This window comes from Rhinolophus hipposideros, assembly GCF_964194185.1.
Source record: "Rhinolophus hipposideros genome assembly, chromosome: 8".
In the NCBI taxonomy this organism is placed as follows: domain Eukaryota; kingdom Metazoa; phylum Chordata; class Mammalia; order Chiroptera; family Rhinolophidae; genus Rhinolophus; species Rhinolophus hipposideros.
Window position 1 is genome coordinate 54727112 of NC_138054.1, and position 16126 is coordinate 54743237.

General features: G+C 40.9%; 1 protein-coding gene across 7 annotated transcripts in view; it reads left to right on the forward strand.

Annotated features, from left to right (window-relative positions):
- The window catches only part of DAB1 (DAB adaptor protein 1), a 1094927-nt gene that overhangs the window by 958846 nt on the left and 119955 nt on the right, over positions 1-16126 (forward strand). For all 7 annotated transcript variants that reach the window (XM_081055475.1, XM_081055476.1, XM_081055478.1 and 4 more), the window contains one exon: positions 6665-6763. In XM_081055475.1, coding sequence (XP_080911601.1) covers positions 6665-6763 — 99 coding nt within the window. The remainder of the gene's footprint in view (positions 1-6664; positions 6764-16126) is intronic.

Sequence of the window (16126 nt, forward strand, 5' to 3'; positions counted from 1 at the left end):
TTCAAATCTGATTAACAAATGGACAAAGGAATCTGGCATGTCCTGAAGACCAGAATTTATGACTGATAAATTCTGGTCTGGAGGACATGATATAGATACGTGACCACAGTGGGTATCCTTGAAAAAGACAGGCCGTTCCACTTGGTTTATAGGGAAGTTGGATAATCACAACCCTCCTTGTCCCCTCATCCCCATCCCTGCCCCAGAGCAGGACCTTGAGTCACAAATGAGATCAGGCCAGATTGCAGCCTCACTACCAACGGGCAACTTGCATAGAGCGAATGCAGAAGAGACTGAGCCGTGTGTACTCAGTTCTCCCCAAACCCTGGGCGGATTGAGCCACACCTGCTCCCCAAAGAGACCCTAATCAAGGATGGGGATAAAAGCCAGGATGTTGACTCTTGCTGAAGTCTCTCCTTACTGAGTTTGAGGCCAGGTAAATGGAGATTTACTCCTGACAAGTATTAATTAAAAGACATCAAGAAAATGCCCAATTACGTGTTTCCCACCCAGAGAGCCACAAGTCTGCTGAGGCAGAGAAAGGGGCTGATGCATTTTCCCCGCATCCTAGTAGATAGCCATTCAGCTGACGTCTGTTGCAGAGTGCCTTGTTGGCCAGGTGCCTGCATGGAAGCAACAAGGTCAATGTGGATAGGAGGCAGGAGTTGGCCTATGCTCCCTGAAGCCTCTCCCTCAGGACTAATGTTGAGCGTGCTTGCTGGACAAGACGTGGTAATGACTGCCAACCTTGAATACTTGCAGATACACTCACACACACACATTCACACACACACACATGCATGTGTGTGTGCATGTGTCTCTGTGTGCGTGTGTCTCTGTGTGTGTGTGTGTGTATTACCTGCAGTGAAGTGCCCCATCTGTCACTGCTCATAGCCGTGAGGTTCCCAAAGCCCTGAGAGTCTGTTCTTCCATAACACAATTCTGTCAGATGCCCTGAACTTGTTGAGGGGTTTTGGTTCCCAGACAGTTGTGCTTCATTATTTGCAAGTTGCCAAGAAGAATGTTGACATTTCCGCTCCCAGTGGTTTTTCTTTAGGAAACACAGAAACATAAATGATCGATTCTTCATCTGGCCACCAGCCCAGGAAAGAGACAGGGAAGTACAAAGTGCCTCATAGCCTTGCAAAAAGGCCCACTTGTTTACGTTAGGCCATATGAGACACACACACACAAAATCTGTTTTTCTGTTTTTCTCTGCTAGACTCTCTGAAGCTGGTGCCTCTCCCTGTTTTAGAGAGTTGTTTTCTCTAGGATGGTAGAGGTTTGAGAGGGGATTCATTTTGTGAGTATGAGTGTGCCATTTGCTGTCCACCAGCAAAGCGCTGTCATCATTGTATTTTCATTTCGAGTCAACAAAGTACTTTCACATATATTATCATGTTTGATCTTGTGAGCGAGATGTTACTTAGCCTCCCTGTTTTGTACAGGAGAAATCGGCAGTTCATAGTAGTTACAGGATTTGCTCCAGAACCTTCATTTAGTCTGTGATAATCCAGAATTCAAACGTAGATCTCCGGAAGCCCAGTGTTTGATGAGACATAGTTTAGAGTCTAACAATATTCTGTTTTGATCTGCATTTAATTTACCTTGGATCCCCAACTAGATTTAAGCCCCTACCACAAAGCTACTATTCGATAGGCACATATCTTTGACTTCCAAAGTAGCCAACTTTCAGAGATGAGATTGTGCGAGGGGATGAGCTCTCCCAAAGGCAATGCCTGGAGGGCTAATTACAGAGCCCTACATGTGTCAGTCAGGGCCTTCGAAACAGAACCCACCCCACTGAGTCAGATGAAGACACGTTAATGAAAGAATTACTTACAGAGTAGGCAAGGTTAGGGTAACAAACAAGAGCTGATAAGTCACCCAATAACTAGCCTCAGTGGGAAGCTGTTACTACCCTAGGAAGAAATGTGTTTACTGGAACCCAGGGAGAAAGGGTGAAGGATGAAGTCCCCTCCCTCATCAAGCAAAAATACAGTTACTGCCAGAAATGTGGAATAAGGGCAGGAAAGAGATGATATAAAATATCCTAATTTCTCCTTCCATCCTCTCTTCTCCTGCCTGTGTCTGGGAACCCAACCGGAAGCTCGGGGCACCAGAGAATGCAGTCCACAGTCTCTGAGCACAAAGCAGGGCAGAGGAACATATTTGCATTCCTCTTTTTAATTGGGAAAAAGTGAAACTTACAATGAGTTTTTATCCAAAGACTTTACAGCTGGCAACTCATACAGCTGAGATTGGAGACCAGGTTTACTTCATGGAGTTTTCTGGAATAGCATTCTTGGTTCTCAGCTATTCATGCCTGAAGCCCGCTGTTTTCACACCTCCTTTGTTTGTTCCCTGGAGGTCGCAGTCATCCCATCATATGTAATGTACCATGCTGGCTGACGTTTCTCACAGCCCTTTCCTGTACGTCATCTCATAGGATTTTCACAGCAACCCTTGAGCTGGACAGGGCAGCCCTTTAATGCCTGACACCTTCTCTGTATATAGATTCCTTCATCAAGATGCTGTGTATGTGTGACTCCCTTAGGAATGCCAATTCCCGCAGTGTCTAGCACATTGTATGGCTTAATAATACTAATATTAGTACTAGTGCTGATGGTAATTGTTAGTTACTGAGCTGTCCCTGCATGCTACATACCCTGCTAAGTGCAGTATGTGCGTAGTTTATTTAAATGTCCCAATATTCTTATGAGGGAAGACATGCCGTTATTCTCATTTTAGAGTTCTCCTTCACTACAGAGTTTAGGAGTTGGTGGTTCCACCTATCTATTTTCAGAACATTTTTTGACACATCTGTAGTATATTATGTAGTCTTTCTTTCTTCCTTTTCTTTTTTTTTCATCTATGCTTCACCCAAAAGCTCTTACAGAGTGTTATAATAGAAGGAATGGCAACATTGGAATCTGAAAGATCAGTGTTTATATTTCTTCCATGTCTTACAAGTTCCTTGAGGTTTGGGGAGGTCACTTGACCTTCTGACCTATGCTTCCTTATATGTAAAATAAGGGAGATAATTCTTACTTCCCAGGATTGTGGTACAGGCTAAATTAGATGATATGTAAGAGAACTTCTAGGATATACCGTGTTTCCAGACCTAGCCCGGCCTTCAGCTCTAATACGCCTTTTGGAGCAAAAATTACTATAAGACCCGATCTTATTTTAATACAAGACCGGGTCTAATAATATAATATAATATAATATAGTATAGTATAGTATAGTATAGTATAGTATAATATAATATAATATAATATGATATATAATATAATATGTAACATAATAATATATAATACAATACAATATAATACTGGGTCTTGTATTAATTTTTGCTCCAAAAGATGCATTAGAGGTGATGGTCGGGCTAGGTCTTATTTTTGGAGAAACACAGTAGTAGGTATCCAAAAAAATGATTGACTTCCTCATTTCCAGGTTTCCAACAGTGACTTTCTAGGTCAGGGGGCTAATATGAGGAACAGAGCCCCAAAAGGTACCCACATTCACATCTTCTGACTCACCAACCAGAGCTGTCCCCTGGACCTCCATTAGTGCTGCATAATAGCAATGAATTATCTTCTGGGGAAATGAGACCCTGAAGCATGCTGTCTGGTGGCAGGCGTCCTTCGGCTTGGTGCAGTTTTTCAGAGCTTGACTTAGAGTCCTGTCTCACAGGAGAAACATACTTGATAAAATTGGAGTTTTATTTCCCCAAAGATAGCACCATGTGGCTAGTCCTACTCTCTTTCAGTTGTCATGTAAAGCCAACACCAGCAGCACCAAATAGAAATGCTCCTGGAACATGCACGTTGACTCTTTCCATCCTGTTTTATACACAGCCATATTCTGCCAGAGAGTTCTTTGATAGCTACATGGAACCAGGAAGGAATGGGGGACATTAGCTGCTCAGCACTGCTCTGTGCCAGGAAGTATTGCTATTGCATGTTGCAGAAATTCTAAGAGCTGGGGACCATTAGGGCTTTTTAGAGACAGAGACATTAAAGCTACTCTTCCTGACCAAAGGTACAACCTTCTCCCCATGTCTTATGATAGCCTCCTGTAGGAAGGAATTAAACAGAAAGGAGGGGCTTCCCCTCTCCTTTGACACAGTTCTTCCCGTCCTTCCATTTATCATGGGGCTACTTCTTGTTTTCTCTTTTGTGTATGTCTGGATACCTAAGGTTGAAGGTTAGGCTGAATGGGGCTGGAAGCATAAGTTGTTTTACTCCAAATCCAGCCAAGAATACAGATTTCAAAGTCAAGATTTCCTCGGTCCAAAGCCTGGCTTGTCTACTACCTAATGAGGGAAAGTCATTTCACCGTTTTTGAGTGCCTGCTTTATTCTGGGCTTCGTTCTGAACACTGGGCAATAGAATGAACAAAACAAAGTTCCATGAACAATTGAGCTTTTGTTCTGGTGGGCAAAGGCAGGCAGTCAACAAATTAATACATATGGCAGATGATGGTAAGTGCCATGAGAAAAGGGACGTAGGGAGAAAGAATGAGAGGCAGTTTGCTGTGGAGAGTGAAGGGGTCAGGGTCTCTGATAGGGTGGCACTGAACACAAATAGTATTCCCCTGGGATCGCAAAGATATACTTTGACCTTTCCCGGACGTCCTTAAAGTCACCCCTCAGTGAATTCATGGGAAAGCAAGAAGCACATTGAGGCATCTAGGGACCTTTGAATAGGATGGAGACAGAGGATTTAGCTTTGAGCGTGAGTCATTCTCTTTATTTAGAGGGCAGTCACTGCAGGAAGGACCTTATTATGTAGATGTGTAGCCATCCAGAAAGGCTAAAGAACCCCGGGTAAGGTTACAGGAGAACGATGTTTGCTTGCTTGAAAGACACAACATAAAGGAATAATAACTTCTCCCTGCACCTAGAGTCTGGAGACCTGAGACGTAGTCTCAGCATTTTTACCAATTCTGTGCCACCTTGGGACCTGTCCACCCAACTTTCCAGGCATCATTTTCTCATCTGTCAGTTGGGAAATTTGGACTGATTAAGGTTTTCTCTGACTATAACATCCTGCATGTCTGTGAGTGTGTAAGAGGCACTTAAGAAGAAGTGGACGACTCGTGAGGGAGTGAATTTTTCTACTTGGCAGTACCCAAACAGGACCTGGAACACAAACTTTAAGAAGCAACCATCCATTTACTAGAAGTTAATTTTTATTGCATCCCTACAATGTACCAGACGTTGTGCTTGGTACTTTAAATAACTTTAATTCTCTCAACCATGTAAGAAAATTATTTACACTTGAAGTAGAATTGAGAGGTAAGTAATTTGTCCAAGATGATGGACAGCTAGGAGTATAATCCAGATATTCGGATTCCGCAGAGTATTTCCAATACCCAAAGTGAGGATAATCGAACAACCTCCAGAGAATGAATGTCCCTTACTGTGCTTTCTGGTCATATCTATTGCTCTCTAACCCCAGTCATTCTCAGAGACTGATGGTGGGCACGTGCTCTTCTGAGAACAGCACAAACAACTTTTATCTCCTAGAAACAGGAAATGAGAATTATTTTAGACTTTACTACTCCTAAAAGCCCAGAACCATGCCTGCTGAGAGTTGGGCGTATTCTCACCCCCTGCAGAAGCTAATAGTGATGAAGGGACTGGAAGCCTCGAAACTCCTAATGCAGAGTCAGCAGTAGCTCTTCGGTGTACAAATCCTTTGACATGTCCTTACCCTTTGAGTTGTAGCCTAGTATGAAACCCATGGTCACCTGTAACTGGCCACCACAGAGGCTAATTTTAAAAGGAAGTGTCTTTACTTTTAACTTGTATCCTATCAACTTTGGGGGATGCTGGATAACGCATTCATGTAACAATAATGTACTGAGAACCTCCTGCCCTCCAGGAATTCTCCTGGGCACTAGAGAGAGAGAGCAGTGAGCAGAGTAACAGCTCTACCTTTTGTGACATTTACCTTCTGATTGACTCACATATGTATCTTCAGTTTATAAGAAGTGTGGAAAAGTAGGGGAACAGATGTACTGATAAACAGAAAGCACTTGGTAGTACTTTTTTTGAAAGCGCAGGAAGGATTGGGAAAGGAGTAGGGGAAAATATAAAGTGTCCGTGGGTAAAAATTACAAACCATCGGCATAAACTGTGATCATCATAGTTTTCCAAACAAAAATTGAAACGTGCAGTCTGACAATAGTTTTTATTTTATTGTTGATCTCTCAATTGATTCACATGAAAACTTTTTCCAGAAGCATAAAAATAAGATCACATGTAGGAATATATTCCACAACTTGTCTTTATTTAAAAGATGAAAACCACATCCAATTCAAAACCCAGCAAAGTTATTCATAAGAGGACCATGTTGTATTTCTTTTGGGATCTCAAATTCTGAGCCAAGTGTCTAGGCATTCTATAAATCTTGGTTAGTCAAATGAATCAGTGTTCATATATCTATTTATATCGCGTTAGAACAGCCAGGATAAGTATTCCCCTAAAACATCAAGAAGAGGCAAGCACATCAGGTAGAGAAGCCTGGAAGGAGCAAAGAGAAAGGAGTGTGCATGATAGGTGGTCTCGGTCGATGGTATCTGACATGCCACTGGGACTGGAGGGAATTTTCAAATGAAAACACTAAAGTAAAAACCATGTCTTGCCTTTCAACAGGGCGTTGTTGCTGGCGCTCGTTCCAAAGGAGAACACAAACAGAAAATCTTTTTAACCATCTCCTTTGGAGGAATCAAAATCTTTGATGAGAAGACAGGGGTAAGTAAAAGAAGCACATGGCATCATGAAATTGAATCCATTGACAGATGTGCCCTTAAAAGCCTCTACTCAGTGGGCAGGAATATCAAACAAGCATAAAAACATTTAAAGCAACTGACAAACTTGATCAACTGTGATCATCCATCAAAGAGAGGCTCTCTCCCCTGACTTGGCCACAGTGTGACTGCGCCCTGTTTCTTATAGTGTAATTGTGATAAAAGTGTCACACAGTCTGGTAATCTAATGGGAGATTGATGAGCTTTGAAGAGCGGTGGGTAATGTGACAGTTTAAGTTAAATTTCTTTGTGTGTTGGCAACTTGAATGACACGCACCCTAGAGGGAGAGGTACATGGTGGTCTTTTACCTCAGTCAAAGCATCCAGACTCTCTTGAGTTTAACCTGTGGAACCTTGTAGTTGCTGTAATCAAAAAGAATAAATGGACTTTTCAATCTTAAAAAAAAAAAAAATTATCCCTGCATGACTGAGAAATGTAAGGGCTGATGTGTTTTGTTGAATGAACCAAAGAAGTGATTTGTGTTGTCATCAACCTCCCAGGCAATTAGCTCCCAGATTTGTCCCCAGGGCTGACCTGACATGGTGGTCCTGTTCATTGACCATAAGGGAAAAACAGAAAAATATCCTGTGATCTGTTTTGTTGAGAGAGTGAGAGTCAAGTGGGCATGTTTTTTTTCCTTTTATTCATTTATTCACCTCCACATATATCACCTCCTTTGAATTTCACAAGATTAATTTATCAAGCTCTGTAAAATAATACTAGCCAAGTTAATTAACCTCAGTCATTTTGCATTATTATTTTCTCCCCTTTGTTCTGACTCAGGATAAGATACATGCAGTAGGATGATAATTTAACAGTAAAACTGGGTTTTCTTGAAGAAAAGTTACCCCTGAATAACTAGTAATGGGAGGGAGCCAAGTAATGGGGATCAAGCCTAACTATACACCCCAATCATCTTTAGTCTTTTCTCCATTCCATCCCTGCCCATCACCATGACAACTGGCATGGGACCAAAAGGACTGGAGTGAGGCAGAGTATCACACGCTTTATCTAATTCTAGGGGCCATGTTTTTGGGCTTTGCTGTTCCATCATGTACCCCACCATCAAATAGGCTATGCCCAGATAATTAAAGTCCTAATCACTGAATTTTAACTAAGAGGAGAGGTAGTTTATATTCTTTATACTTTTATCTAAATCCTCACTCAGAGGTATCTGTGCTGGCCCCAAAGAAAGATAACCACCGAACCTTGTAACACTATTTTGATTCTTAAGCTGGATACAGAGAGAACAACAGTAAAATCATTATTTCAGCCCAAAGCCATTTGGCTTTGTGGAAAAGGTATCAGATTCCCAGTGGAGAATCAGGATGAAGGCAGAGTTAAATATTTTCTGTCTGGCTTCATCTATTCTGCTTCTGTTTGAGTAACGAACGTTAGGCCTGTGGAGTGCTGCTTCTGCACGCTTTCCTTGTTGATATGCCTGCACACAAAACTGGTGGAGAGAACCGAACATGTTTAAGACTGAGGTAGACATGGTAGGGGGCAGGGCTCCCCATATTAATGGCATTCTTCTCTCCAAAGAGTTGTGGAGTAAAGAAGGTGTTGATTTGTTCTGTGTGACTCAAGGAATAGAACCAACATCAGGTGAGTTCACCATCCCTGGGAGTATTCAAGCAACAGCCATATGATAGGGAAATTGTGGAAGGGAGTCAAGTAGAAATGAGGTGTTGACAGACAATAGTTTAGTGGTTACCAGAGGGTCAGGGGGGTGGGGGGAGGGAGATGAGGGGAAGGGGGATCAAATATATGGTGATGGAAGGAGAACTGACTCTGGGTGGTGAACACACAATGGGATTTATAGATGATGTAATACAGAATTGTACACCTGAAATTATGTAATTTCATTAACAATTGTCACCCCAATAAATAAATTTTAAAAAAAAGAAATGAGGTGTTGAACAAAGTCATATCTAAGATGATAACCAAGATTATTTTTAAGATCCTATATCTCCCTTAAAAAGTCATCCCTATCGATATGATTTGTCTTCCGATAAATGGAGATTTTTCGAAACCTTCACTGGAGAGCATGAGCAAGAACAATTTACTAAACTTTTGTCCTTGCCCAGCAGGTGACCGGCTGAATTGCACAGGATAAGAGTCTAAGTGAAGTATTTTGTCCTAACTATCAAAGAAATGGAAAATTGGGTCTTTGTCATTTGGAATCACCAATATTAGTTGTTTATCATGTCTAAAGTTGTTTACCATACCTGCTCAAGCTTGACTGCACTTCTTTTTTTAAAAAAAAACAAGAAAAGAAACATTTGCAAAACGTGACAGTAGCTAGAATTTTAAAATCCAAAAGCTGTCAAAAATGTTTTGATCCCAATTAAAAAGACCCTTTGCAGTAGTTTACACCTTGTCTTGAATTTTGAAGGGTTTTTGATCTCGGTCCTTACATAACTAAATTTTATTTTATTATTAGCATGTTGCAGGGAATAAATCAATATCGAAAGCTGTTCATATGTTCAGATGCCTAGGTATTAGCAGTATGTCAGAGAAATCAGTGAGAATGCCGAAAATGTCATCTGTAAACTCATCATGATTACTAATAGAAGGAGCAGTAGCAAATCTGGAGTAGATATTGTTTCATATCAGTATGTTAGTAGGTCCTCAAGACCAGCGGACCCCAAGGCTCCGGTGATGTCATCTTCATTTTGCAGATAAGGAAACAGGTGTTGGGAGTGTCCCCGAATTGGCTATAGGCTCAGAACAGACCTTCCAAATCCAAATCCTGTGTTTTTCTAGGAAAACTCATTGACTCTCTTCTCTCTTTATTTATAGCTTAGAATTATAATTTTATACCATAAAAAATCATAAATATTGCAGGACCCTAGAAGCATGTCTGTTCCTCGGAATAGAGGGCAGTGGTCTCCATCAACCTTTCACGATAAGGCAACATCTTGTTGCCATAGTCGCACATGAATTTTGGTTTAGCCATGATGGATTTGGCACTACTATATGGACCATTCTAGGTACATTACAACAGTCCTGTGAAGTAGCTGCTATTATTATCACCATTTTGCAGACGAGAACACTGAGGTCTAAGTAGTTTAAGTCACCATATAATAAATGGCAAAGCTGAGATTCAAACCCAGGTAGTCCGGTCCAGAATCCTTGATGCTAGTAAGATATTACTAATAATAACATACCTGTCTTAGTCTGCTTGGGCTGCTATAACAAAAATACCATAAACTATGATGGGCAGCATAGAAACAACAAACATTTGTTTCTCACAGTTCTGAAGGCGATGAAGTCCAAGACACCTGCAGATTTGGTCTCTTGTGAGAGCCCACTTCCTCATAGATGGCACCTTTTTGCCTCCCTCTTATGGTGGAAGGGGCAAGGATGCTTTCTAGGGCAGTATCTTTTATAAGGGTAGTGATCCCATTCATGAGGGCTCCACCCTCATGACCAAATTATCTCCCAAAGGTCCCAGCTCCTGGTGCCACCATCCTGAGGGTTAGAATTTCAAACATATGAATTTAGGTGGGGGGGATAAACCCGCAGACCATAGCAATAACAAATTTTATAAATGATTTCTATATGTGTACAGATACATGTGAACAGATTCAATATTATCCCTGCTTCGTTGTCACCATTATTCCTTTCATTGTGACGAGCTTTCCTGTGTGAAGGTGAAAGGGGTGGAGTTACTGCTAGACAGAATGTGGGCAGTAGAACCAGTACATGGTTAGGCAGCAGCATATTGGATGCCTGTTCTCTGCCATGGGATGCTCTGTTTTCTGGGGAATCAAAGATGTATAATATGTGGTCCTTGCCCCTGAAGTGTTGTTCACAGTCCAGTGGTGAGACCAGACTTACCAAGTAAACTGACAGCTGCGAAGACACAGGTGTGAACTGAGTTATCAGTACTCAGGACATCGAGACTGAGCTTTGCCTAGAATATTCAGGAAGGTTTTCACTGACTCAACAGTCGAGGAGTGAGTTGGAGAGGACCAGATAAGCAAGTTAAGGAAGAGAAAACTATATTTCTAAATGCACACATGTCTAAAAGAGAAAGATGTGTGCTCATCCATTCTTCCCTTCAGGAAATATTCACTGAACACCTCTATAAACGCACAGATGAATAAGCCGTATCTTTTTGTTCATCACTGTTATCTATCTAGTTAACACAGCGAATTGCACATAGTAGGTGCTCAGTGATACTGCACAAAAAATAAATTGACTTAGTGATTGAAAATTGGCAAATTACACAGAAGACTTAGGGCATAGAGGGCAGAGGTGGAGAGTGGTCCGGGACTGAATGTTGTCCATCGTAGCAGAAGGGTAATGACGTTTTAAAAGCAATGGCTGCACTAAATTTCAGGGCTGATTTAATAATTTATTCTTCAGTGAAAACTAGATGTCACTTTATCTGTGTGTCCTCAAAAACAAGACTGTTTTTCCTTCAGTTCTAACTGGATGTTTCGAGTGGGGTCTGGGGAGAGCGGCTGAGGAAGACAAAACAAAACTGGTCCTTGGGAGGGAAGGAGGAGGGTAATGGGGGGGCTGTGGAGCAGGATGCTGGGCCCGGGGTCTGTGGGCCGTCCCTGTCATCCTGGGAGCGGTGGAAACAGCACACAGGACTCACACACACGGTGGGGCGTGGGAGTGCATCTACCTTTTTGAATTAGTGTTTTGGATTTCTCCAGGTAAATAACCAGAAGTAGAATTGTTGGGTTGTATGGCAGCTCTCTTTGTATTGTTTTGAGGAAACTCCATACTGTTTTTCATGGTGGGTTCACTAATTTACAATCCCACCAACAGTGCACTAGGACTCCCTTTTCTCCATATCCTCACCAGCACTTGTTATTTACCGATTTTCTTGATAACATTTTCTTGATAGGTGTGAGGGGATATCTCATTGTGGTTTTAATTTGCATTTCCTTGCTGATTCGTGACGCTGAGCATCTTTTCCTGTCTGTTGGCCAGCTGTATGTCTTCTTTGGAGAAATGTCTATTTAGGTCCTCTGCCCATTTTTTTAAACATATTTATGTATTTATTTATTATTTGTTTTTTTTTTTTAATTAATTAGATTTATTGGGGTGACAATTGTTAGTAAATTTACATAGATTTCAGGTGTACGATTCTGTATTCTATCATCTATAAATCCCATTGTGTGTTCACCACCCAGAGTCAGTTCTCCTTCCATCACCATATATTTGATCCCCCTTACCCTCATCACCCACCCCCCACCCCCTTACCCTCTGGTAACCACTAAATTACTGTCTGTGTCTATGAGTTTTTGTTTCTCATTTGTTTGTCTTGTTCTTTTGTTGTTTTGGGTTTATATACCACATATCCTCTGCCCATTTTTTTTAAATGAAAGTTTATTGGGGTGACAGTTGTTAGTCAAGTTACATAGATTTCAGGTGTACAATTCTGTAATACGTTATCTATATCTCACATTGTATGTTCACCACCCAGAATCAGTTCTCTTTCCATCATATATATTAGATCCTGTTTACCCTCTTCTAGAGCCACCCCTTCTTCCTTACCCTCTGGTAACCCCTAAACTACTGTCTATGTGTTTTTGTTCCTTCATTTGTTTGTCTTGTTCTTTTGTTGTTTTCAGTTTTATATACTACATATCAGTGAAATCATGTGGTTCTCTACTTTTTCTGTCTGACTTATTTTGCTTAGCATTATAATCTCAAGATCCATCCATGTTGTCACAAATGGTACTATTTCATCTTTTCTTACCGCCGAATAGTATTCCATTGTGTATGTGTACCACAACTTCTTTATCCATTCATCTATGGAAGGACATTTTGGTTGTTTCCATGTCTTGGCCACCCTAAGTAAAGCTGCAATGCACATTGGAGCACACATGTACCCAATACCCAGGAGAGGGATTGCTGGGTCATATGGTAATTCTGTTCTTAATTTTTTAAGGAACCTCCACATAAGTCATCAATAAGCAAAACAGCATGGTATTGGCAGAAAAACAGACACACACACACCAATGGAATAGAATTGAGAACCCAGAAATAAACCCACATAAACATGGACAGATAATTTTTGAGAAAGAAGCAAAAAACATACAATGGAGAAAAGACAGCCTCTGCCCATTTTTTGATCAGATTATTTATTGGTGTTAAGTTATATGAGTTCCTAATATATTTTGGATATTAACCCCTTATTGGATGTATCATTTGCAAATATCTTCTCCCATTCAGTAGATTGTCTTTTCATTTTGTTCACTATGCAAAAAGTTTTTTAGTTTAATGTAGTTTCGTTTGTTTATTTTTTCTTATGTTGTCCTTGCCCAAGGAGACATACCCAAAAAGATATTATCAAAACTGATGTCAAAGTGATCACTGCCTATATTTTCTTCTAGGAGTTTTATGGTTTCAGGTCATACATTTAAATCTTTAATCCATTTTGAGTTTATTTTTGTGCATGGTATAAGCAGGAGGTCTAATTTCATTTTTTTTTGCAAGTATCTATTCAGTTTTCCCAACACCACTTATTGAAGAGACTGTCTTTACCTCATTGTATATTCTTGCCTCCTTTGTCATACGTAGATTAATTGACCATATGAGTGAGGATTTATTTCTGGGCTCTCTATTCTCTTCCAGTGATCTAATATATTTATTTTAATGCCAGTGCCATAATGTTTTGATCATTGTGGTTTGAAATTGTTGGGGAGCCTGGTACCTCCTACTTTGTTCTTCCTCATGCTTTCTTTGGCTATTTGGAGTCTTTTATTGTTTCATATAAACTCTTCCATCTACATGAATGTCTGGTAAGACATTTGAGTCACCTAGCATGGAATACTTTTTTGTTGTGAGTAACTGGATAAGTGGCTTGCCCATGACTGCTATGTGTAGCAGGAACTGAGTTCAAATCCACATTTTATAACTCCAAAGCTTGTTTTTTTTTGTTTTTTTTTGTTTTTTTTTTACTCCAGAGTTTCTTCACTTGACCGGTTCTGTCCCCATCGTGTTTTGGAAACTTATTAGGCAGTTTGGGTGGTTACAACTTTTGGAGGAAAGAGTATTAATGCAGGAATTTATTAGGTGACAGGGTGCTAAATGTTCTGCAATATACAGGACAGTCACATACAACAAAAAAGTATTGGATGTCTTACCAGATATTCATGCAGATGAAAAATCTGTTTATGACGACCTGAATCGAAAACGTAACTCTATTTTACATGTAAGTGTTTTTGTACTATATCCGTAATACTGTATTTGACAGAAATGCAGCTAAACTGAGAGAAAGATGTGCTTGGTTTTGTTTGAACTTTATTAAGTGTTGTTCATCCTTTTAGAAAACCTCACCACTGTGATATTCTTCATATTTGAGTTACCTACATAACACAGTTTCATGTGTAGCTATCATGTTCACCATAACTCAGAAAGAACCCCTCTCTAGACCATGCCGCCATTTTCATTGGTTCATTCATTCATTCATTCATTCATTCCACAAATGCTTATTGAGTGAAAGGAGCACTGTACTTAGTGGATAGGGGTGAACCAGCCTGAAACCTTTGCTTTGCGTAACTTAGAAGAGATAAGACTTATATAAGTAACTAAATCCAAAGCAAAAATAATGACCATAATAAGAGAAAGATATAAAATTATCATGAGAGTTCAAAAGAAGAGATGATTCCTTTTATCTGAAAAAATATGGACTGATTTCGGAAGAAAGGGCTGAACCTTGAAAATAATGGGCAGGGTTTGAAGTTGGAGAGATGAGGACCAGTATCCAGGCAAAGGGAATCCCAGGGAATGTTTCCTAAGGTTCTACAATGGGAAAGTCATGCAGGAGGCAGGCATGGGGAAGCCTGAGATGCCACTGGTTCTGTGTAGGAAGAGGTGTGGTTGCTGTTAGTGAAAGATGAAACGGAGCAGGGAGGCAGGGGCCAGACTGTTAGGCCTGGAATGTCAAGCCAAAGATTTTTGATAGAATCATCTTTATTATGTCCCCAGTTATTATTCAGTGTACTCTGTGGCCCTGAAGCTGCACTAGATATACAGAGAGATAGGAGCAGTGACGGTAAGGCCACCCTTAGCTTTTAAGATGACTTTGTGTAAATCAGGAAAAGGTTCCTTTCTTTGTGACTCATTGCTATTTGCTGGGAAACTGTTGCAGGAACAATACACATTTTTGGTGACTGTACTAGGACTAGATCCCCTTAGAGCCATGCGGTGTACACCTAGCCAGCTGTAGGTAGCAAATCTGGGAGTATCATCAAAGGATGAGTGGAAAGCGGGGCGTAAGGTCTTGCTGTTTCCTGTGCGCACCATTCACTGCCCAGCTTTAATAATTGGCTCAAGATGACCCCCTCCACTTTGAATGCCCTTTGCCCTTGTTACCCAGTTAAACACGTCCTCATTTCTCAGGGTTCAGTAATGTGAACAACGGCAGTACAGCAAAACGATTATCATTTATCAAGCACTTTCTCTGGGCCAGATGCTTTATTAACTAAGCGTTACACACTTCATCCTCTGAGCCTGAATCATATGAGGTCTGTCTGAATACAGAGCCCACACTCTTTGCCAGTATAGTACTGGCACCAGACAGTGGATGTAATACAAGGAAGATGGGTTCGACATCCAGACTGCCTCAGATCTACCCGACCAGCTGTGTGGTCATAAAACGATTTTTCTTAATGACTTTGTGCCTCTTTTACTCATCTGTAAGACGGGGATAATAAAAGTACCTATGTTTAGGGTTAGTGCAAGGCTAAACGAGTATTTAACCCCTTAAGACTGGTATAATACAAAGCTGTAGGTGTTCAGTAATATTCTATTATTAGCGGTATTGTCCTCTCTCTGTACACTTTCTCAGCAGAATTAAGAAATCCTTCTATAATGCTCCTAAGGGGAGCATTATTTGCCCACCTTTATCGTGGCACGCGATCATCTGTATCATAATGACTTGACTCACACTCCCATCAGCCTCCGTGCTCCAGGAGACACCTTGTCCCATCCATTGCTGTATCCGTAGAGTATTGCAGAGGCCCTGTCATGTGACAGTGATGCTAATTGGACACTGAAGGAAGCAGGGAAGGCAGTCAGGGAGGGATGGAACAAAAAGGTGGGAAGGAAGAAATAAGGAAATAATAAGTCGACTTATTATTGAAATGCTAATTGTCTGGGCCAGATATTGGAGCCCAAGATGCTACCTACCAAAATGCTAATTTTGCCAGACAGGCAGTGAGTACAGAATGAATAATGTACATGATTCAGAGGTACCCAGTCCTAGGATGGCAGGGTGGAAGGTCCCTTGGGTATCCACTAACCCACTCATTTGTGAAGGAAGAAACCTAGAAC